The sequence below is a fragment of the Ornithorhynchus anatinus genome, chromosome 19, assembly GCF_004115215.2.
Source record: "Ornithorhynchus anatinus isolate Pmale09 chromosome 19, mOrnAna1.pri.v4, whole genome shotgun sequence".
Lineage (NCBI taxonomy): Eukaryota > Metazoa > Chordata > Mammalia > Monotremata > Ornithorhynchidae > Ornithorhynchus > Ornithorhynchus anatinus.
In genome coordinates, this window is record NC_041746.1 from 16,116,869 (window position 1) to 16,140,423 (window position 23,555).

At 55.2% G+C, this 23,555-nt stretch overlaps 1 protein-coding gene across 1 annotated transcript; it reads right to left on the minus strand.

The window, feature by feature from the left end:
• Nucleotides 1-4,401: 4,401 nt before the first annotated feature.
• Nucleotides 4,402-15,173, minus strand: KCNK16 (potassium two pore domain channel subfamily K member 16). Its single transcript, XM_001507123.2, has 6 exons — nucleotides 14,961-15,173; nucleotides 10,758-10,872; nucleotides 7,753-7,919; nucleotides 7,237-7,402; nucleotides 6,061-6,279; nucleotides 4,402-4,514 (listed from the first exon to the last, which is right to left on the minus strand). Exons 1-6 carry the CDS (start codon nucleotides 15,171-15,173, stop codon nucleotides 4,402-4,404), a joined length of 993 nt encoding a protein of 330 aa, XP_001507173.2.
• Nucleotides 15,174-23,555: the final 8,382 nt, after the last annotated feature.

The following is a 23,555-nucleotide window of genomic DNA, read 5'->3' on the forward strand; positions in this document are numbered from 1 at the left end:
ATTCAGTGAATGAAGGAAATTTAAACTGGTGTGGCGACAATGCTCCGGAGACATTGGAGTGCAGAGCCCTGCCCAGTCAATCGATTAATGGTATTTATTGAGCGCTTCCTGCGTGCAGAGCGCATGGAGAGTACAGTGCAATACAGTCGGTAGATGGTTTCCGGCCCCTAGGAGCTTACAGGGGAGACAGACATTCAAATAAATTGCAGACGGGGTTGGGAGGGGGAGAGGCAGAGAAGAAGGATACGGACTTTTGTGTGGTGCTGTGGGGTTGGGGGTGGGGTGAATACACACGTGCTCAGCCGGTGGAGATTCAAGTGCGTAGGTGACGTAGAAGGGAGGGAGAATAGGATGGGGAGATGAGAGGTTAATCAGGGAAGGCTTTCTGGAGGAGATAAGATTTTAGTAGGGCTTTGGGGGAGTCTGTTTTCTCTTCCCTCCCTTCCCTTCCCCACCCCCGGTGGCATTCACACGGCAGACCAGAACCAGCTGCTCCCGACAGCTGAAACTCGGCCAAATTCCCGAACGGGTCGCGTGTCCGGAGGGCTCTGGCCCTGTGGTGGGATCGGCTCAGTCTCCTTGGAGTTACTCATGGAAACATCTCCCCAGGGAGCCTGGCGGTCCCGGAGGGCCCGACCGCACTGCCTCAGACTCCTGGGAACCGCCGGCCCTGGCCCCGGCTCCTGGCTCCTGGCTCGGCCCACCGGCTCAGCTCGGAATCCAGCTCCGGAAGGAGGGCCGAGTCTCCAAGGCCCTCCGTAGGCCAGTTTGCCTGTCCGTCCGTCTGTCCATCCGGGGTGCCCCTCTCACGTCCCCCACCGGTCCTGAGCTTGGAGTTCGCCTTGGGATGGAGGGAGGTGGGGAAGGAGAAAGGAAGGAGAAGAGGGAGGAAGAGAGGGGTAGCATAGTCTAGTGAATAGTCCACGGGTCTGGGAGTTAGAAGGACCTGGGTTCTAATTCCGTCTCCATCACTTTGTTGTGTGACCTTGGGCGAGTCGTTTCACCTCCTCTGTGCTTCAGTTACCTCATCTGTAAACTGGGGATTAAGACTGTAAGACTGTTAGACATGGACTGTGCCCAACCTGATTATATTTACCCCCAGTTCTTAGAACAGTGCCTGGCAGATAGTAAGTACTTAACAAATACCATAAAAAAAAGAGGGAGGGAGGGAGGGAGGGAGAGAAGGAAGAAGGGAGGAAAGGAAAGAAAGAAGGAGGAAGGGAGAGGGAAGAAGGGAGGAAGGGAGAGGGGAAAGAAGGAAGGAAGGAGGGCGGGAGGGAGAAAAAGAGGCCCAGCCCAATCTTGTCCTCTGCCATGCTCAGCTCCCGCCGGGAGACTGATGCGCAATTGAGAAGCAGCACGGCCTACTGCACCGGCCTGGGAGTCGGAAGATCGTGGGTCCTAATCCCGGCTCCGCCACTTGTCTGCTGTGGGACCTCGGGCAAGTCGCTTCACTTCCCTGCGTCTCAGTTACCTCTTCTCGAAAATGGGGATTGAGATCGTGAGCCCTTCACTGGACAGGGACTGTGTCCAACTCGATTTGCTTGTGTCCACCCAGCACTTAGTACAGTGCGTGGAACGTAAATACCATTTTTATTATTATTCTCCTGCTCTCAGACCCCGGGTGACCTCTTCCCTAGCTTCATCTCTCCCCATTATAGAGGGTGGGGGGGATGGGACAGGAATGGGGGCGGTGGGAAAACTGGTCAGTTCTAGAACCTATCCTCCCTCCCCTCCCACTACCACCCAGCCTCCACACTTGGCTCCTCCAACCACCCCGCTACTCACTGTGCCTCCATCTTGCACCTCTCACAGTCGATTGCTCTCACACTCCTTCCCTCCTGGAACTCCCTCCCCTCCTCACATCCACTGGAGCGCCGCTCTCTCCATCTTCAAAGCTCCTCTGAAATCACACCTCTTCCAGGAAGCCTTCCCTGACTAATCTCTCATCTCCCACCCTATTTCCCTCCTTCGGCCATTTTGACACTCTGCATCACCTATGCAGTCGAGTGCTAACTCCTTTAGCATTTTAGTGTCACCTGCTTCCTTCCTGTCCTAGCTCTAACACCTTTCAACTCTTCTATTATTCTTCCCCCGACTCATATTTTAGCGTGTCTCCCCCACTGTAAGCTCCCTGAGGGAGCTATTGTCCTCTTCCAAGAGCATAATTCTGCCCAGAGTAAGCGCTTGGTAAATATTATGGATTAGCCCACTGGCTCCAAAGGGGCCCCGTGGGGCAGGGTAGGGAACATAGGTTTTGGCAGCACTTCGGGGGCAGGATTCGGTATCCAGCTTCTACTCTCCAGCTGCTCCTCCCTGCCACCCAGGGCATCACTCACCCACCCGCTGCAAGTCCGAGCGAGGTGAAAGACGTCGAAAAGCGCTGGTAATAACGGGTGCGGTGGCACTGCCGACCCCGGGATCCTCATTCGGTCCCGCTCTGCAGGTCCGTTTCTCCTGGCAGAAATGGTACTGACCTCCTCGAGTCTCCTGTCCACTCTCTCGACCCCCTAGACTGTAAGCTCACTGTGGGCAGGGAATGTGTCTGTTATATTGTACTCTCCCCAGCACTTAGTACCGTGCTTAGTCCAGCACTTGAGAAGCAGCGTGCCGTAGCGGATAGAGCCCAGGGCTGGGAGTGGGAAGGCCATGCGTTCTAACCCCGGTTCCGTCCCTCGTCTGCTGTGTGACCTTGGGCAAATCGCTTCACTTCTCGGCGCCTCAGTTACCTCATCTGTAAAATGGGGACTGAGACTGTGAGCCCCATCTGGGACAGGGACTGTGTCCAACCAGATTGGCTTGTATCTACGCCAGTGCTTAGTCTAGTGCCTGACACACAGTAAGTGCTAAACCAAATAATAATTATTATTATTCAGTGCTCTGCACATAGTAAGTGCTCATTAAATATGATCGACTGACCAACTGACTGCCTCCTATCCCACTCTCCCTCCTCTGGGGTTCTGGGCTCAGAGACTCACCCCACCCCTCCCGGATCTGTCCTGAGGTTCCCCCAGATCCAGCATCCCACGCCCTCCCCCCTCCACCCCAAAGACGGGGACGAGGCAGTGAGGCAGGGTTTGTTTCTGGCTTCTGTCCTCAGAGAATCAGAGGATCAGCAGGACAAGCTCCCTCCCGCTTCCCAGTTTTATTACCCAGGAATTCACAAGTGGTGACCCCAAAGGAGGCAGAGAGCTGGCACAGGGAAGAACAGTCCCGGAGACCGGAAAGAACTGTGAGCGATAAACACTGTGGTCTGGTGGATGGAGCACAGGCCTGGGAGTCAGAAGGACCTGGGTTCTAAACCTGGCTCTGCCACTTGTCGTGAGGAAGTCACTTCACTACTCTGTGTCTCAGTTCCCTCATCTGTAAAATGGGGATGAAGACTGTGAGCCTTACGTGGACAGGGACTGTGTCCAACCTGATTATTTTGTATCTACCCCACTGCCTGGAATACAGTAAGCGCTTAACAAATACCAAAATAATAAAAAAAATCCATCTCCTAGCCTCCAGGCAGAATCACATGGACACCAACCCAAACGTGCTTTCTCAGCATGGCTTAGTGGAAAGCGAACAGGCTTGGGAGTCATAGGCCCTGGGTTCTAATCCCAGCTCCACCACTTATCAGCTGTGTGACTTTGGACAAGTCACTTAACTTCTCTGTGCCTCAGTTACCTCGTCTGCAAAGTAGGGATTAAGACTGTAAGCCCCATGTGGGACAACCTGATTACCTTGTATCTTACCCCAGCGCTTAGAACAGTGCTTGGCACATAGTAAGCACTTAACCAACACTAGCATTGTTATTATTAGTATTCGATTCCACAGTCGCCCCTCAGAATCACTCACGGGAGAGTCGTAACTTGTTGTTGTCTAACTGCAATCCCCCTTCCTATGACTTCAGTCTGTTTCCCGGGGAAGGTCCTCAGGATAGAAGGGGCACAGCTTATCCTTGTGAGCTCCACATAAAACAGGGACTGTGTCCAACCCGATTTGCTCGTATCCACCCTACCACTTCGTACAGTGCCCGGCACATAATAAGTGCCTAACGAACACCATAATTATTATTTCTCTATAGAACAGCTATCCCCGTATCAGGTCTGCCACTTGGCCGGCCCCTCGCCCCGTGCCTCGGCCTGCCCTCATCATGTCCCTTGGCCTGCCCTCGGCTTACCCTCACCCTGCCTCTCAGCCTGCCCTTGGCCTACTCTCGGCCTGCCCCTCGGCCTGCTCTACCTCAGGCGGCTCTCTAGCCCACTTCCCGAGATGGCTTCCCTCTCCAGAAGCACGTTGTTTACAAAGTCTCTTCCCCTATCCTGCATTGAGAGATAGTCTGCCTCAGGAGCTCGTGCTGGGAGTGAGGCCCGAAAGGGCGGGAGTCCCTGGGAAGCCTTTGGGGGTCCGGCGTCAGGGCTCGGAAGCTAGAGGAGGGGGGCCGGACCGGGTGACTTCCCGAGATTCCTTCGGCTTCGGTATCCCGTGGCGCTGTTCCGCCGCGTCGGCTGGAGACGGGACGTGTCCTGTGGAGACCGGGTGGGTAACGGGACCTGGGAGCCGCCCTCCTCTCCTGGAAGTCTCCACCCCCCACCGAGTCGAGGCTGGAGTCTCAGAACTTATCTGGCAGCCTCCGGGGTAGGGTCAGTGAGTGATGGGCTCGGGACGAGGCACGGGGTAGTCTGAGGACAACTATTCCCCCTAGATTGTAAGCTCCTTGAGGGCGGGGATCACATCAACCAATTGTATTGTTCTCTCCCATGTGCTCAGCCCACAGTGAGCCCTCAATAAATACCACTGATTGACATCGCTGTGCCGCGGTTGCTTTGCTCTCCCTGGTTTTCTTGGTGGGAAGGGGAGTCCAGAGGGTTAAGGGGATGGCAGGGGTGGGGAGGGGCCTGGAAACTCTTAGAAGCTCCTAAGGTCCCGGTCTCCAACTCAAGCCAGTCTGGAGCTGATGGGGGCAGGTGGGCTCTCCCTCCTCCGCCGGTATCCTGAGGCTCTGGGGTCCTGGGGTCATTCCCTCATCTCAGGGCGCGGGTCACGGGTGGGTGGGTACGGACCGGTGAACCAGAAAGAGGCCAGTTCTCTCTCTGCAAGCAGGCCGAGTTCTGACGCAGGAGGCTTTGGGTGGCCCAGTACGGGTCAGACCGATGGTCCCCGGGCCCGGGATCCTCTCCAACGGCAGCGACAGGAGGCTCAGAGGGACCGTGGGGCGGCGAACATCCTTCCTCAAGAGGGTCAACAGTTCAGCTATCGGCCACCGCCCCGTCCCCTAACCCTCGGGCCGGGAGTCGGCCCGGACAGAGCCCCGGGAGCCCAAGAGTGGCTCCACAAGGAGTTGTGGATTCTGGGTAAGAGTCCCGCGGATGCTACCCCCTTCCCACTCCTGCTCCCACCTGACAGGTCGGTCTGGAGCCTGGCCGTCCGTCCGTCCGTGGCGTGGAGCTGGCTGCTGGACTTTCCCTGCCAGTCTCGGGGTTCTGCCTTCTTTGAAGCTGGAAATGTTTCCCTTGCTCTGAAAATAGCTCTGAACTTGGGAGAGTGGCCCTGCTGTGTGAGGTACAGCGTTTTGCCTGGGGGCCCCCGGGGGAGGCGGTGGTGCTTGCAGGGAGGGGATACTGGGAAGAGGGAGCAAGGATGGAGGAAAAAAGGAGGGAAGGAGGTGGGAGGAAGGGAAAGAAGAAAGAGGGGGAAAGAAGAAGAGAAGGGAGGACCAGGAAGGAGGGAGGAAGTGGAGGGAAGGATGGAGAGAGGAAGGAAGGAAAGAAGGATGGAAGGATGAAAGGAAGGATGGGAGGGAGGGAAGGAGGGCGAGAGGGAGGGAGGGAGGAAAGGAGGAAGGGGAGGAAGGGGAGGAAGGGAAGGAGGGAGCGAGGATAAAGGAAAGGAGGGAGGGAGGACAGGGAGAGAAGGAAAGAAGGGAAGGAAGGAGGGGAGCGAGGGAAGGAAGGAGGGAAGGAAGGGTAGGAAGAAGGGCAGGAAGGACAGAGGGAAGGAAGGGAGAAGAAGGGAGTGAGGCACCAGGGCTAGGGGTGGCTGTGTCAGGGCGGCCCCCTCAGGGACACACACGGATTTTGTTGCGACCGGGCTGCTCCTGGCGCTTTCTGAGGGCCTCCTCGACCTGCTCAGGGGGCCCGCGCTCGGCGCCGTCCAGGTGAAGCTGCAGGAACTTCTCCACCAGGCTGGAGGCCAAGTTGAAGACGAGGGCGAGCCAGGCCAGGCCACAGATGATCCAGACGGCGGCCAGGCTCCGGTACACGGAGATGTAGTGCTTGTTGGGGTCGGTGCCTGTAGGCAGGGAGACCCCCCCGTTAGACGGAGATCCCCGAGACCCTCCCCGGCCCCTAAAGAGAGACCCCCGTTAGACCCCGGCTTATTCCAGCACCACGACAGGACTCTCATCTCAGCCTCTCCTCTGAGGCCCTAAGTTCCCCTGACTCTAGAGGGATTTTGTGTGTGTGTAGTGTGTGTGTATTGTCCTGGTAGACTGAAAGCTAACTGTAGGCAGGGAATGTGTCTGCTATATTGTTATAGTGTACTCTCCCAAGTGCTTAGTACAGTGCTCTGCACACAGTAAGCGCTCATCAAATACGACTGACCGATTGACTGACTGACTAGTTGGTGTGTGTGGGGGGGGGGGGGTTCCTCCCAACTGCTAGCGGAAGCAGAGGCGAAAAGCCCCTCATCTGTAAAAGTGGGGTTAAGTTACCTGTTTTTCCCCCAACTTGTACTGTGAGCTCTGTGTGGCTTAGACACAGCGTCAGGCCTGTTTCTCTTGTCTCATTGCTTAGCTCAGTGCTTGGCACACAGTGAGTGGTGAACGAATAGCACCGTGATTAAGCCACTGTCTTCCTCCTCCACCCAGAGTGGGGATCTTAGCGGATCCCCTGGAAACTAGGGCAGGGACCAAGGGGGCTCGAAATGGAAGCCCTGTTTGGGAATTCCGGACCATGCTCGGTCCCGTGCAGAGGAGTGGATTCTAGAGCTAGTGGCTGGGCCGGTGCCATCCGCTCCCTCTCTCGTTCCTGCCAGTGGAGTGCGATGGACGTCTGCGGGCCCCCCCCCGCCTCAATTCTCCACCATGCTCAGCCCCCCCAACCAGTGGAGGGACAAGGTGTCGGCGGGATCCGAGCGAAGGAATTCTGGGGTTCAGCGGGAGCCGAAGTGGGGGCGGTCCTATTCTGGGGTGGGGCGAGGGGCGGTGGGTTCCGTCCCCCCCACCCTTCCCCTCCACCTCTCCGTTACCTACGACGTAATCCCCGAAGCCGATGGTGCTGAGGGTGATGAAGGCAAAGTAGAAACCTTCGCCGAAGCTCCACCCTTCCACGGAGCTGAAAATCATGGGGGGGAAGACGAGGAAGAGGAGGGTCCCGGCCGCCAGGAAGACCAGCAGGGCCAGAGTCCGCAGGACCTGGGGGAGGGGACGGCAGCCGGGCTCAGCACCCGGGAATGGTCGGGGGACTCCCGGACACGTCCGGCCCCACTGGGGCCACCCCTCGCCACGGTGCCGTGGCCCGTCTCCGCACTCGTCCCTCACTTCTTCTTCCTGTCTCCTTCTCTGCGCCCGGGTGGCCCATCTCCCTGATGGGAATGGAAATTGGATGGCCCACAGTGGGGCCCTGAGGGTGGTCTCTCCCCCATCTTCAGGTGGGGCAGGGCGGGGAGGGAGACGAGGAGGAAGCAGGCTCAGAGAGGCAGGGCGGTGAGGTGGGGGAGGGTCCCGGGGGGGCACGTGAGCCGGTTGGGGGGAAACGTCCATACCCGAGAGCGTCCCGTCTGGTGTCCCCAGGTGTCCAGCAGAGCCAGGTGGGCGCTGAGGCCTTTTCCCAGGTGGTTGAGGAAGGTCAGATTGAGCGGCACGCCAAACAGTGCGTAGAAGATGCAGAACACCTGGCCCGCCCCTGTGCTGGGGGCCAGGTTCCCATAGCCTGCAGCGGGCGGGAGTGTGGGGAGAGCTGGCTCAGACTGGGCCTGGGGCGGACCAGCCGGTGAGGCCCGTCAAACCGGCCCCGTGGAGGAAAGGATCGTGCCCCGACGGAGCGGGTCGTGAACGGGGGTGGGCATCGGGAAGGCTCCGGCCGCGGGCCCTCATGCCTCAGTGAGCGCTCAGTAAGCGCTCCATAAATACGACTGGATGAACGAACGCCTCCCAAACGGAGAGTACGAAACACAAGTCCAGATTATCCACTAGTTGGTTGGCCCGGGGCCTACACATAGCAAGCTGCGGGTAGGGGGGCAGGCTGGGGACCAATGGATAACAGGCTGTGGGTAGGGCGGCCGGTCGACGGCCGACAGATAGGCTGCGGGGAAGCAAAGGATTTAATAAGACTGGGCAACGAGCCCCTCGGTCTGGGCCTGCCCCAGGATCTCGCCGCTCCGAGCGAGGGAAAGACGGCGGGTCCCGTGTGCCCCGCTGGATCGGGCACCAGGTCAGAGCTAGGGTGACAGAGGCCGCCCCGCAGTGTAAGTTCCGGTGCCAGAGCAATCGGGGCTCCCTCCTGCAGCGGAAGCTCCGGTGCTGGGGTAATTGAGGGCCACCCTGCAGTGGACACTCCAGTGTCCGGTGTCCACGCGGGGCCCCGGAGTTGATGGGCACGCCGAGGCCTCAGAGGCTGACCCATGAGCTGCTGCGGGTGAGCCCCCAGGTCCGGAGCACGCTCGGAGGCTGCCAGCTTGGGCGAATATCTGTTATATTGTATTTTCTCAAGCTTTAGTACGGTGCTCTGGACACAGTAAGTGCTCAGTAAATGCAAACTGACTGACTGACTGTTCTGGAAATATCTGAGGTGTCAAACCTGCCCTCTCCCATCTTGGGCGGGGCATCAAGACCAGCTCTAGGAGGGGGTCACCGTCCCTGGAACTGAGATGGTGGTGAAAGAAGCCACGACCCGTCCCAAAACCTTTGGGCGTATAGGCAGGGTGGGCAGCTGTAGCTGGCTCTCCTTGCCCCTTGGACGGGATGGGAGTCTGTCTGAGCCCCATGTGGGGCAGGGACTGTGTTCAGTGTACCTACTCCAGCACTTAGTGCTCGGCACATCGTAAGCGCTAAACAGATACCATTATTATTAGGAAAAGGAATGTCAGGTTGCAGATCAACTGGCGGTTTATCCCCGGCCTGGGCCCGGCGGATGGGACTCCGGCCTGTTCTCCACAGCGGCCGGTTGGGGTTAGGCCAGACACTGACAGCCCCGGGGAATACCACCCAAGGAGACCTAGTTCACATGTCACTACTGGAAAGGCAACGCGGCCTCGGTGATAGAACCCAGGCCTGGGAGGCAGAAGGACCTGGGTTCTAATTCTGGCTCCGCCACTTTTCTCCCGTATGACCTCGGGCGGGACTCTTCATTTCTCTAGACCTGTCACCTCATGTGGAAAATGGGGATTTATACTGTGAGCCCCATGTGGGACAGGGACTGTGTCCAACCCTGTATCTACCCTAGCGCTTAGAACAGTGCTCGACACAGGGTGGGCACTAAACGAATGCCATCGTCAACATCAACGCATGTCACAATTATAATTACTCCGGTCATGTAGAGGGCGTCCCGAGCCCCGTTTGGCGGGAGGACGCCGAGCCCGCCTGAGCCCCCCCCCCGGGAGGAGCCCCTTACACCCCGCTCTCTCCAGAGCCGTTGCGCTCCCTTCCCGTGTTCCCATCAGCACAGGTGCCGCGTGCGAACCGTGGAACTCGGCGGCGGGAGCCGCGCTACGTAGGGAGATTGGGGGCTAAGAACGGCAGACATAAAGATGGCTGGTGCCAGGCCAGTATTGGGTCAGTACGGGACAGACGTAGGCCAGCTGGAAGCCAGACAACCGGGCAACGGCAGCAGGAGCGGCTCTCGCCTGACCCACTGTGGGGCCAAGGTGACCCGGGGCTGGTGGGCCCTGATAATGATCACGGATGTGGTGTTTGATAAACTCTTACTGTGTACCAGACACTCTTCTAAACGCTGGGGTAGATACAAGCCAACGGGGTTGGACACAGTCCCTGTCCCACATGGGGCTCACAGTCTCAATCCCTATTTTACAAGATGAGGGAACCGAGGCCCAGAGAAGTGAAGTAACTTGCCTAAGGTCACACCGCAGACGAGCGGCGGAGGCGGGATTAGAACCGTTGACCTTCGGACTCCCAGGTCTGTGCGCTGTCCGCTACGCCATGCCGCTCTGATCTACTGTGCCATGGTGGGACCGCCTGTCCCAGCACCAAGGCCGGCCAGGGCCTTCCTGCGGCCTGCGCTGGCTCCCCGGCCCGCTGGGGGCTTAGAGCGTGTCCCGAGCACTTAGTACAGTGCTCTGAGCGCAGTAAGCGCCCAGTGAAACGACTGAATGAATGAATGCGCGCTCTCTACCTCCCGGCCCCTCGATCATTCCTTCCCTTTGAAAGTTCCTCCCCAGATCCCTCGTTGCTGGTCCCCCCCGTGACTCATGTACAGAAGCAGCGCGGCTCAGCGGAAAGAGCCCGGGCTTGGGAGTCGGAGGTCACGAGTTCAAATCTTGGCTCCGCCACTTGTCAGCTGTGTGACTTTGGGCAAGTCGCTTAGCTTCTCCGGGCCGCAGCTACCTCATCTGTCAGATGGAGATTAAGACCGTGAGCCCCGCATGGGACGACCTGATCAACCCCAGCGCTTAGAACGGTACTTGGCACATAGTAAGCGCTCAACGAATGCCACGATTATTATTATAGTTAATAGGGCACCGCCACCCGCTGCCCCTCGGGGGGCTTCCCTCCGAGCCCCCCCCCCCCCCCCCCGGCCCGTTCCCGGCCTTACCGATGGTGGTGACCACGGTCCCGGCGAAGAAGAAGGAGTTGCTGAAGTCCCAGTTGCTGGGGTTCGTAGAGTTGCCCTTGGGGTTCACACCCTTCACCCACGCTTCCATGATGACCTGGGCCGGAGGCGGAGCAGAGCCAGGCTGAGGCCGAGGCCCGCGGCGGGGCCGGGGGCGGCCAGTGAGGCGTGGGGGGCGAGTGGGGCGTAGGCAGGACAGGAGTCAATCCGTCCATTGGAGTTACCGAGAGCTTACCGCGTGCAGAGCACTGTGCTAAGCACTTGGGAGAGGACCATTTAACAACAGACCCTCCCCCTGCCCACAACAAGCTTACAGTCTAGCGGGGGAGACAGACGCTAATATAAATCAATGACAGAGGTATAAATAAGTACTGTGGGGCTGGGAAGGGGGGGATGAATAAAGGGAGTGAGTCAGGGCGCCGCAGAAGGGAGGGGGAGAAGAAGAAGTGGGAGGGCGTAGTCAGGGAAGGCTTCCTGGAGGAGATGTGCCCTCAGGAAGGCTTTGAAAAGGGGGAGAGTGATTGTCTGTGGGGTACGAGGAGGGAGGGATTGTGGCACGGGGACGGCGCGGGGAGGGAAACAGGGCGTGGAGGCCGAGGCGGGAATCATTCAGGGAAAGAAGCAGGAGGGTTGGGGGATTGCTGGGGCCAGAAAGTACTGGCTGAAAGGTCTGAGAGAAAAGAGGGATTTAGGTGGACATTGGGTGAAACTTCCCCACAGTGCGACGGACAGTGGGAGATGAGACTCTTCTGACCAAAAGAGCGGAATTCTGATAGCTCTTTAATAATACTAATAATAAAAATAGCACTTGCTAAGCGCTTACTGCGTAGCTCAGTGGAAAGAGCACGGTCTTAGGAGTCAAAAGACATGGGTTCTACTCCGGGCTCCGCCACCTGTCAGCTGTGTGACCATGGGCAAGTCACTTAACTTCTCGGTGCCTCAGTTGCCTCGGCTGTAAAATGGGGATTAGGATTGTGAGCCCCACGAGGGACAACCCGATTACCCTGCGTCTCCCCCAGCGCTTAGAACGGTGCTCGGCACATAGTAAGCGCTTAACAAATACCAACATTATGCCGGGCCCCGTACTGGGCCCTGGGGTAGATACCAGCACAGCAGGTGGGACGCAGTCCGTGTCTCACGTGGGGCTCCCGGTCTCTGTCCCCATTTTACAGATGAGGTAACCGAGGCCCTAAGAAGTGAAGTGACTTGCCCAAGGTCACGCAGCATGGCATAATGGATAGAGCATGGGCCTGCGAGTCAGGTCATGGGTTCTAATCCTGGCTCCATCACTTGTCTGCCGTGTGACCTTAGGCAAGCCACTTCACTTCTCTGGGCCTCAGTTACCTCATCTGTAAAATGGGGAAGCAGATCGTGATCACCGTGGGAGACAGGGACTCTGTCCAACCCAATTTGCTTGTAGCCATTCCAGCGCTCAGTATAGTGCCTGGCACATAGTAAGTGCTTAACAAATACTGTAATTATTATTATTATGAAATGGTGGAGCAGAATTAGAACCCATGACCTTCTGACTCCCAGGCCCGTGCCCTACCCACTAGGCCATGCTGCTTCCATTTAAGGCCCGGAGGGACAGGGCTCCACTGCTGTTGAGACCGTGGGGAGGGGTCGCCCCTCGGACCCCAGGGATGTTATTCGCCCCACGCTCAGCACTTATTTACATGTCTATAAATTATATGTTACAAATTATTTCTGTCAATCTTACTAATTATTCCTATTAACGTCTGTCCCCCCGCTAGACTGTCAGCTCACCGAGGGCAGGGAACATGCCTCCAACTCTGCTGTATTCTCCCAAGCGCTTAGGCCAGTGCTCTGCACGCAATAAGCGCTCGATAAATACCACTGATTGATTGACTGGCTGATGTCCAAGGCTCGTAAGAGAGGATCGAGCCGGGAGACAGGGTTGTTCTCTGCCGCCGTCTGACGGCGGCTTGGAAGAGCAGCCTGCAGGCGATGGGTGGAAAAATAAAAATCGTGGTATTGGATAATAATCATAATCGTAATGATGATACAGGTATCTGTTAAGCACTTACTCTGTGCCAGGCACTGTACTATAAGCGCTGGGGTGGATACAAACAAATCGGGATGGACAGAATCCCTGTCCCATGTGGGGCTCACAGTCTCAATCCGCTTTTTACAGATGAGGTAGACGCAGAGAAGTTACACAGAGGAGTTATACGACTCGCTTAGAGTCACACAGCAAGAGCTTACTGTGTCCCAGGCACTGTACTAAGCGCTGGGGTAGATATAAGATCATCGGGTTGGACACGGTCCCTGTCCCTCACAGGGCTCCCGGTCTTCGTGCCCATTTTACAGATGAAGTAACTGAGGCCCAGAGAAGTGAATAGACTTGCCCAAGGTCACCCCCAGCAGACAAGTGGTGGGGCCAGGATTAGAACCCAGGTCCTCTGACTCCCAGACCTGTGCTCCGTCTATTAGGCCACACTGCTTCGGTCGGCTGCCTGTCCATCAGTTGCCATCTCAGCCTTGCTGCCATCCTGCCCTGCAATCCTCAATCCGAGTGGAGGATAACGCCAAGGTTATGGGCTCTGAGGCAGGGAAGGTGGTTGGGCGGTGGTGCTGTCTACAGGGATGGGAACGTCGGGGGGGGGATGAGCGGCTCTGGGCGCGGCTTGGTAATCTCAGACAGTGAGATAGTGCTGACTTATCCCAGCTCTCCCTTGATAAATGGACCGACGGCCATCCTGTTGATTTTAGTGCCACTGACCACCCATCTTTAAAGGATTCGCGCAGCTCCTTCACGGAACCATCTGAACTGATGTTGACTTGGGTGCCGCTGGCCACCAATTTTAACGGATTCGCGTTGCTCCTTCACGGAGCCACCTGGACCACTGTCGACTTTGGTGTCACCGTATTAGTCTGGAGCTGAGAAGGCAGAATACGGCGTGGCCCTGGCATTTGGATCCGCACCCTTCATCCTAAATGTTCTCAGTGTTCCGCCCGCTGTAAGCACTCAATAGACACCAATGAATGATCGATTGAGTCCTGGGTGTAAAACCCGCTTTGCAGTGGGCATCTACATCCCTGTGGCCCTCTGGGCCCCAGTGGGTTCACAACTGGCAGAGAACGGAGGGCGAGAATGGCCCGGAGCAAGCCACTGGGACTAGGAACAAATCCTCCGCTCAGGATCTCGGGACTGAAGGTCATCCATTTCTCCAGACGGGACACATCGTCGCTACTTATCGAAAGCCTGCCAGGTGCTGAGCGTTGCACTAAGCCCTCTGGAGAGTGGACAGAGCCCAGGCCTGGGAGTCAGAAGGACCTGGGTTCTAATTCTGGCTCTGCCACGCGGTCTGGGCAAGTCACTTCGTTTGTCTGCACCTCAGTTAAATAGGGATTAAGGCTCTGAGTCCCCTGTGGGACATGGACCGAGTCCAAGCCGATTAGCTTGTATCTACCCCAGCACTTAGAACAGTGCTTTGCACATAGTAATTGCTTAACAAATACCATTCTTCTTCTTCTTCTTCTTCTTCTTCTTCTAAGGACCATCCTGGGAGTCCCCCGGTCCCCCTAGCCAGAGGCGACCGTCCACCACTGCTGGGAGCGAGTTGACGGACACTCCCTTTACTTACTTTACGGTCCCTGTTGAGCTCTTACTGTGTGTAAAACACTGTTCTAAGCTCTGTGGTTGGTACAGGTCAATTAGGCCAGACACAGTCCCTGTCCCGCATGGGGCTTACAGTCTGCAGTAGGAGGGAGAACAAGGATTTAATCCCCATTTTACAATTGAGGAAACTGTGGCACAGAGACTGAAGTGACTTTTCCCAGGTCACACAACGAGCAACTGGCAGAGCCGAGATTAGAATCCTGGACCTCTGACTCCGAGGCCCGTGCTCTTTCCACTAGGCCACACTGCTTCTCTTCACGGTGCAGGTCCCCCTCCCTCCCCCACCTTCCCTCCCCCGCATCAGCCGGGAACCACTCCTTCCTTTGGGCATGGTGTTCCGGCTCATGACAAGCTCTCGCTCAGACCTCAGGAGACCTCTAGACCGAAAGCTCATTACGGGCAGGGAACATGTCTGCTAATTCTGGTGTATTGTGCTAATTCTGGGTAGACCGTCACGGCCAGGCTGCTGGTCCATTCCCCACTTCCCCGGCCGTCCCTATCCGCCCTCCCCCCCCCCCCCCGCCCCAAACCCCCTACCTCACCTGCACGAACTGCTCCAGGGCCTGCCGATCCAGGCACGTGTAATTCTCCAGGAACTGGAGCTTCTCTATCTGGAACTGGACTCGGGATTGGGCCTCGGCCTGTTTCTCCAGCAGCTGGAAGACGGTGGCCCCCAGGAGCAGGTAGCCGAGGTAGCCCAGAGCCAGGGGCAGAGTCCAGCTGATCCTCCACTGGCCCAGCACAAAGTCAGGCATCGTGCTCCCGCTCCTCTGGCTTCTCCGGCTCCTCCCGCTCTTCGCTTTCCTGCTGCTCCAGTGGCAGGGGAAGGAGCGGTTGTCCCCACTGAGCGCTCACCCGTTTAATGTCCTTCCAGGGAAGGGCACCGGCCCCTGGCGGGCGGGGGCTGGGGCGTCCCTGGCTTCCCTGGCCCGGAGGGACGGGCGGGAGACACTGTTTGAACAACGCTGGACTCATCTTGCTACGCTAAGTGCCTCCAAGGCAAACAAGTCCGGGTCCCCTCTCGGGGTTTTATTGGAGCGAAATACAAGTCCAGGCTCCTCGAGCAGAGCCCTCCTGAGGTCAGTTCGTCCAGACCCCTGCCCAGAGAGCAACTGGACTTAATCGGGTCATGCCGCAGGGCCCCCATTTTTGGGACGCGGCATGTAAAAGTGGATAGGGCACGGGCCCGTAGATGCTGTACTGCTGGGGTAGATACGAGCAAATCAGGTTGGACACAGTCCGTGTCCCAAGAGGGGTTCATATGCTTAATCCCTATTTTGCAGATGAAGTAACTGAGGCCCAAAGAAGTGAAATGACTTGCCTAAGGTCACCCAGCAGGTCACTGGCGGAGGCGGGATTAGAAACCAGGTCCTTCGACACGCAGGCTCGTGCTGTCTCTACTAGGCTACTAATGTTCGATCCACTAGGCAGCGCTTCTCTCCCCTGGTTGGGATCCAGGAGGCTGCTGCTTTATCCCGGCCCCAGGCATCCACCTCTGCCTTTCCTCTTCCTTCTCGGGACGTCTCCGGTTTCATCTGCCATATGTTCACTTGCTTCCCACGGGCCTGTCCTGGTCGCGGGATCAGTGATTCCAGGCCCGCCTCCCTCTCCTCGCCGGTCCAGATCCCAGTGCTGGCCTAGGCCCTTGGGGCTTCCTAATTCCTGGTCTTCTCCCATTCCAGCCCCCCTCCTCCCCTGTACACAACTGCATTCCTTCTCTTTCAAATCCAACTTTTCCCACACGAACCCCACGGACCCTAGCCACGCTGCTTTCTCCGATCCCTTCGACATCTCTCTGTCTTCACTGGGAGAGCTCCCTGTGCCCGAATCACTTTTTTTAATCATATGCTTTACTATGTGCTAGGAATTGAACTTAGCACCGGAGTAGATACAAGCTACGAGACACAGTCCACGTACCCCATGGGACTCGCGATCTTAATCCTCATTTTATAGAGGAGGTAACTGAGGCACAGAGAAATTAGGTGACTTGCCCAAGGTCACACAGAAGTAGACAAGTGGCAGAGCCAGGATTAGAACCCAGATCCTTCAGATTCCCAGGCCCTAGGCCATGCTTATATACCTATTCCATTTTTTGTCTGTCCGCCATTTCCACTATTTGTCTCTCTGACTCTGTCTGCGTCCCCCGCAACTGCACTGAGATCTCCCAAGGCTGCTTGCCTTAGCGGCATTCAGTACGAGCCTCGGTTCCCAAGGCGTTTACATCCGACTAAGTCCCCCGTGGGAATTCAATGCCCGTTCTTCCTCCTGGGATCTAATCCCTGCTGTGCCCCGTGCTTGCTGTATGACCTTGAGCAAGTCACTTCCACTTCTCTGGGCCTCAGTTACCCCCTCTGTAAAATGGGGATTAAGACCGTGAGCCCCACGTGGGACAGGGACTGAATCCAATCTGATTAGCTCGTATCCACCCCAGCGCTTACTACAGTGCCTGGCACACAGTAAGCACTTAAATACCCCATTTATAATTATAATTAGACTGAGCCCCATGTGGGACAGAGACTATGCCTGACCTGATGAACTTGCATCTACCCCAGCGCTTAGTATAGTGCTTGGCCCAGAGTCAGCACTTAACAAATTCCACGATTTTTATCAGCACCGTGCCACAGCAGCATAGCCCAGCGGGCAGTGGCCTTGGTAGTCACCGTGGTCTCTGGTGCCCAGGTTGGTCAACTCTTTTTCAGGATTTGGGTTGGGCCTTATCGGCCCCTGCCCATCAGCGTATCTGCCTGATTGACAGATGGCTTTGGGGGGTTTCTGAGCCCGAGCCCTTCCCCAGAGCATGCCCCAGGCCGCTCGCGGCTGGTCAGAGAGTGGGCTACCAGGACCCGCGTCAGACCCCAGGGCTGGCTGAAAGGCATGCACAAGAACGGATTCCCACTGACAAACTACAACTCGACCTTTCATACTGGGGGTTTTCAGTCTGCCTGTACCGAATTGCTGGCTAACGAGGTGGGATTAATTGAAAGGTTTTTGCAGTTGGTAAAACACTTTCAAACCTGCCGTTCAGTTTGTGCCCGGAAGAAGTGGCCAGTGAGACCTGAGGCCTTGACAGGGCAGGAGTGTCAGAGGGGAAGAAACATCTCTCAGACAGGCTCAGTTACCTGAGTGACATAGATCCTTTCTCTCTCTCTCCCTCCATCCCTCCCATTCATTCATTCAATCGTATTTGTTCGACACTTACTGGGTGCAGAGCACTGCACTAAGCGCTTGGGAGAGTACGATATGACAATAAACAGTGGCAATCCCTGCCCACAACGACCTAACAGTCCAGAGGTACCTCCCGCACTCTTTCTGCCTCCCTCTTGATCTCCTTCTTTCCTTCTTTCCATCCCTCTTGCTCTTTTTCCCTCCCTTCTTCTATCCCTCTTTCCCTTCCTCAATCCCTCCCTTCAGCCTCCCAGGTCTGGCTGAGAAGCAGCATGGTCTAGTGGCTAGAGCACGGGCCTGGGCATCGGAAGGACCTAAATTTTCTAATCCCAGATCCATCACCTGTCTCCTATGCAACCTCGGGCAAGTCACTTCACTTCTGGGTGACTCAGTTACCTCATCTGTAAAATGAGGATTAAGATTGTGAGCCTTATGTAGGACATGGAATGTGTCCAACCTAATGAGCTTGTATCTACCCCAACACTTAGTGTAGTAATGAAGATGACTCGTTGGCCCCTTCAGGAGCTGGGATGACTCAAACAGCAGCTTCCCTTCTAATCGTGGCATTCGTTAAGCACTTACCATGTGCCCGGCACCATACTGGGGTAGATAACAGATCATCAGATTAGACATAGTTCACGGTCCACACGGGGCTCACGGTTTTAATCCAATTTTTACATATGAGGTCACAGACACAGGGAAGTGAATAATAATAATTTTGGTATTCGTTAAGCACTTATTATGTTCCAGGCACTATTCTAAGTGCTGGGGTGGATACGAGCAAATCGGGTGGGACACATTCTCCATCCTACATGGGGCTCAGTCTTAATTCCCATTTTGCGGGTGAGGAAACTGAGGTACAGAGATGTGCAAAGAAGATGAGTGGCGAAGCATGGATTAGTACCCATGTCCTTCGATTTCCAGGCCCAGGTTCTTTCCACTGGGCCATGCTAGTTCTCTACTTCCCATGATCCTCTGTGAGAGAAGAAGGAAATCCTCCTGATGCTCAGTGTGAAAGGGGATAAAGATTAAAAAATGTCCAGTGATTGGAGGTGAGGATGAGGAGGACTCAGGGAAGCATAGAACACCCACCCTGTCAAGGATGGTTTCTTGTTCTTACTGTCAGTTAAAGCTTTCCAGTTTGAACTGCCATATTTTTCTGTGGGTTTGTCTCCCCTTTCAAAGTAGGGGGCAGGGACTGGTCTAAGCCATTTTTCTGCCATTTCCACAGGTTTCCATCAGAGCCCAGAACAAAGTGGGTCCTGAGATGATAATGGATGATAGCAGTGATAATGATACGGTAGATTATCTGTCCTTTCTTCGCTAACGAGATGGGAGTTCCCTCAGGGAAGGGGGTCCATGCCACTTCTCAATACTGGATCGTATGTGCCTCGTTCAGGGCTTAGAGGCCATGAAACTTGCTGAGTGAGGTTTAGGAGAAAGGAGATAAGGATCTGGGTTCGTTTTGAATAGCAGTAACAATAATTTTTTTAAGCACTTACTATGTTCCAAGAACTGTGGTAAGCACCAGGATGGGAACAAGATAAGCAGGACTGAGACAGTTCCTATCCCACACAGGGCTCATGGTCAAAGGAAGGGGGAGAGCAGGGACTCTAATTCCCATTTTGCAGAAGAAAATGAGGCCCAGAGAAGTGAAGTGACTTGCCCAAGATCACCCAGCAGGCAGGTGGCAGAGCGGGAATTAGAACCTAGGTCCTCTGACTCCAAGCCGTGGGCTCTTTCGGCTAGGCCACGCTGCTTTCCTTCAGTATTTCCACCGAAGTTCTGGTGTCGAGAAGCAGCATCGCCTAGTGAATAGAGAAGGGGCCTGAAAGTCCGAAGGACCTGGGTTCTAATCCCAGCTCCTCCACTTATCTGTTTCTCTGTGCTTCAGTGACCTCATCTGTGAATTTGGGATTAAGACTGCGAACCCCATGTGGGATGTGGACTGTGTCCAATCTCTTTACCTTATCCCTACCCCTGCGTTTACTAAAGTGTCTGGCACATAGTAAGTGCTCAACAAATACCATTAAAAAAAAATTAAAAAAAAAATTGGTCTCTGGGTTTCAGATCTAGTGGAATGGCCTGTGGAGTGGGAGAAAGACAACTGATGGAAATCTCTAAGGGTCTGTCAAGGCTCAGAGAGTTCTCCCCACTCTGAAACTTTCTGAGTTCTGCTCAACCCACCCGAGACCTTCCAGTGATGGAGAGTCACCAGCAGCCCGGCCGGCAGGGCGATTTACAATCTGCTTTTACGGGCTGAATTATCGGCCGTAATGGCCCGAGTCAGCGGGGCTTCCCAAGAGCGGGAGCCAAAATCAATTAATGGAAAATAGTCTGAAGTCAGCCATGCGGAGAGGTCCGCCTGACATCTGGGAGGTGATAAGCAATGTTCTGAGGCTGAATTAATCAGCGGGTTTGAGGAAAAAGAGGAAAAACAAAACTCCCAAATCGATTGAGTGTACGATGGAGAAAATGCAGAGTAAATACAGCAGGGTCAGAGGGGGCCCCTTCCATCTGAGTGACTCCCGAGATAAGGAAAAGTACAAAACCACTATCCCTCCAACGTTCCACGTTGGTATGCTCCCAAGGCACTGATCCGGCACACATATCCATACAAATGATCAAATCGGCAGCCATGGAGAAAGACGAGTGTGGTCTATTTTGGGTGACCACTGGGCTTCCCCAGCTGTGGGGAGAGCCACGTGAAGAGAATCCCCATCTCGGGGGAGACCGGCCTGAAGAGAGAATCCGTGGCTTGGGGGAGACCTACCTGAAGAGACTCCCTGTCCCCGGGGGGGAGAGTCGTCTGAAGAGAATCCCCGGCTCGTGGGAGAGCCACCTGAAGAAAATCCTTGGCTCTGGGGAGGCCTACCTGAAGAGACTTCCCGGCTCTGGGGAGACACTCTTGAAGAGTATCCCTGGCTCGAGGGAGAGTCACCTGAAGAGAATCTCCGGCTAGGGGAAGAGTCACCTGAAGAGAATCCTTGGCTTTGGGGAGACCTACCTGAGGAGATTCCCAGCTCTGGGGAGACCCGCTCGAAGAGAATCCCAGGCTTGGGGGAGAGCCTCCTAAAGAGCATCTTTGACTCAGGGGAGAGCTGCCTGAAGAGGATCCCTGGCTCAGTGGAGAGCCACCCTGGCTTGGGGAAGAGCTTCCTGAAGAGAATCCCTGGCTTGGAGGAGAGCCTGCTGAAGAGAAGTGAGACACGGGTAGACTCAACAGGCAGAGGAAGGTTGCTGGAGTGAGGAAGGCTGGGGACGGGGAAGGAATCTGGTTTCTCAGGTGGGACTCACACTCGGGGGCGGCTGCAGATCTCCTTCTGTCTTCGTTTAGGAATCAGCCTTCTCCATCCAAGAACTGTGGGATCTGGTGGGCATCGGGAAGCAGGGGAGGGCAGCTAGAACAGGTCGCTAATGTGTCTGGCAAGTCTGAGTTCCAGTAGGTGGACAGCACCCTCCATGGATCAGGAAGGGAGCGACCTGAGGTCGATAGGGTAAGAGACAGGAGAAACTAGAGATTTCGGAGACCTCACATCATCACCATGGGATTGCCCATTTAAACGAGAAACGCAAGCGGGCACACTCCATCCAGAAGCTCGTGGTATCTCCGGGCAACGCCAGACACCTGGTTGTTCTAGCTGCATGGTGGGAGATGGGTAGAGTCTAGACTCTGACCGGATTTCTAGGGCCAGGGACTACTTTAGCCCTGAGATGATCGTGCAGGAGGTTACCTGGATCTGAGGGACACCCAGCTTCAGACAGACAGTCATGGGTTCTAATCCCAGCTCTGCCACTGGTCTGCTGTGTGACTTTAGGCAAGTTACTTTACATCTCTGGGCCTCAGTTACCTCATCTGGAAAATGGGGATTGAGACTGGGAGCCCCACAGAAGGACAGGGATTGTGTCCAACCTGATCCGCTTGTATCCACCCCATTGTTTAGTACAGTGCCTGGCACGTAATAAGCACTTAACAAATGCCACAATAATTAACTGGAAACCCTGGTTCAGACAAGCTTGAGATTCGAATGGAAATTCGCCACAGTCCCATTGGTGGAGAGAAACACGGGATAGCCAGAGATATTATCGGCGTGTCTGGGGCGGGCAACATTTCCGGGTGTTTGGCAGGGTCGGTATCAGAGGGGACCATTGTTCAGTCTGAGGATAGGGGTGGAGAAAGGGTGGAGTGTTTAGGTTGGCAGCGGGCTGGGGCCTTCGCGTGCCAGCCCCCGGACCCGTGGGCACGATCACCCCAACGACTTGTACCTACGGGGGCGAGGGTGCCCACTGCGTCCGTGGAGCTGACCCCGGTGGCCATACTTGGATCCAGTGTCTCTATTTCGCCCTGGTGAGCCGACCCCTCGGCGACTCAATTCTCCTTTCGGGCCTTCATTTGCCCCAGGACAATTGGGAAAAAATCTCTGCGACACTCAACTAAACCCACCCAACACATCTACGCAAACAAGGCCTTTGGATTCGGAAGATAATTTCCCCCGCATGGTGGCCTTAAATCAACAGCCTCTACACTACAGTATCTTCAGTGTACACAGCCGTCAGCTAGATAGCGCGGACCGTGGGCGGCAATCACTAATGCAGAGAAGAGGTTCTTTTCTTAGGAAGACTGTTTCCCAGAATTCTTGGCAGCTGGAGCTTTCTGCTTAGGCCTAGGGTAATAATTATAGTAATAATAATGATAATGATAAGAATGATGATATTCATTAAGCACTTATTAAGCACTGTAAGCACTGTACTAAGCACGAGGGTGGGTACAAGTAAATCAAGTTGGACACAGTCCCTGTCCCACGCTGGGCTCACGGTCTTAATCCCCATTTTACAGATCAGGTGATTGAGGCCTAGAGAAGTGAAGTGATTTGCCCAAGGACACAGAGCAGACAAGTGGCAGAGCCGGATTGGAAGCCAGCTGCTCTGACTCTCAGGCCCATGTTCTTTCCACCAGGCTACTCTGCTTCCTCACGGGTGGAGATTTCCGTTCTTGGGAGATTCCCGATGGTCGTCTAGAGGATAGCTGCACTTGTTGGATGGATGGGGATCTTATGCCCCACTCTCACCACCTGGGCCTAGGGAGGTCTGACGTGAGGAGGACAGCAAGGCTGGTGAACCCCGGCAGACTCTGGATCCCAGGCTCTATCCTGAGAAGCAGTTGATAGAACACAAATTTGGTAATCAGGAGGTCATGGGTTCTAATCCTGGCTCTGATTAGCTTGTATTCATTCCATAGTATTTATTGAGCGCTTACTCTGTGCAGAGCACTGTACTAAGTGCTTGGAATGTACAATTCGGCACCAGATCGAGACAATCCCTGCCCAATGACGGGCTCAAAGTTGTACCTATCTCCTTGGTTAGTACAGTGCCTGACACAAAGTAAGTGCTTAACAATATCATAAAAAAAATGTGCCGCTTCCAGAATGACCTGGATTAGCCATCGAGGTAGTGCAGGATGCAGGGATTGTGCAGAGTCGCGGCGGAGAGCTGTGCACAACTGTCTTTCTGGGTTGGGACAGGAATACATAGATCCTCCCTCTCTGTCCTCTAGACTCTAAGCTCACTGTGGGCAGGGAATGTGTCTATTATTATATTGTATGCTCCCAAGTGCCTAGTACAGTTCTTTGCACACAGTAAGCCCTCAGTAAATATGACTGACTGACTGAACGAATGGTTTAAGGTGGGCAAAGGTGACTAGCGGTCTCTAAAGATGAAACTGAATTAATGTCACCTATCATCGTCATCTCATCTCACCTTATTACATCTTGGAGTGGATTGAATGTTGAAAACCTCAAAGGCAAATTAGCCCAAGAGGAACAGCACTGCTTCTCCAACAGAGAATATTTTTCTACTTATGAAAAGTGATTAGTAAAGTTCAAAAAAGCACATTTTTTTCATACCCAAAGTTATATAAGCATTGCACTATCAGGGAGGGGCGGCCCCCAAAGATTCACTTCTGAGACATTGTG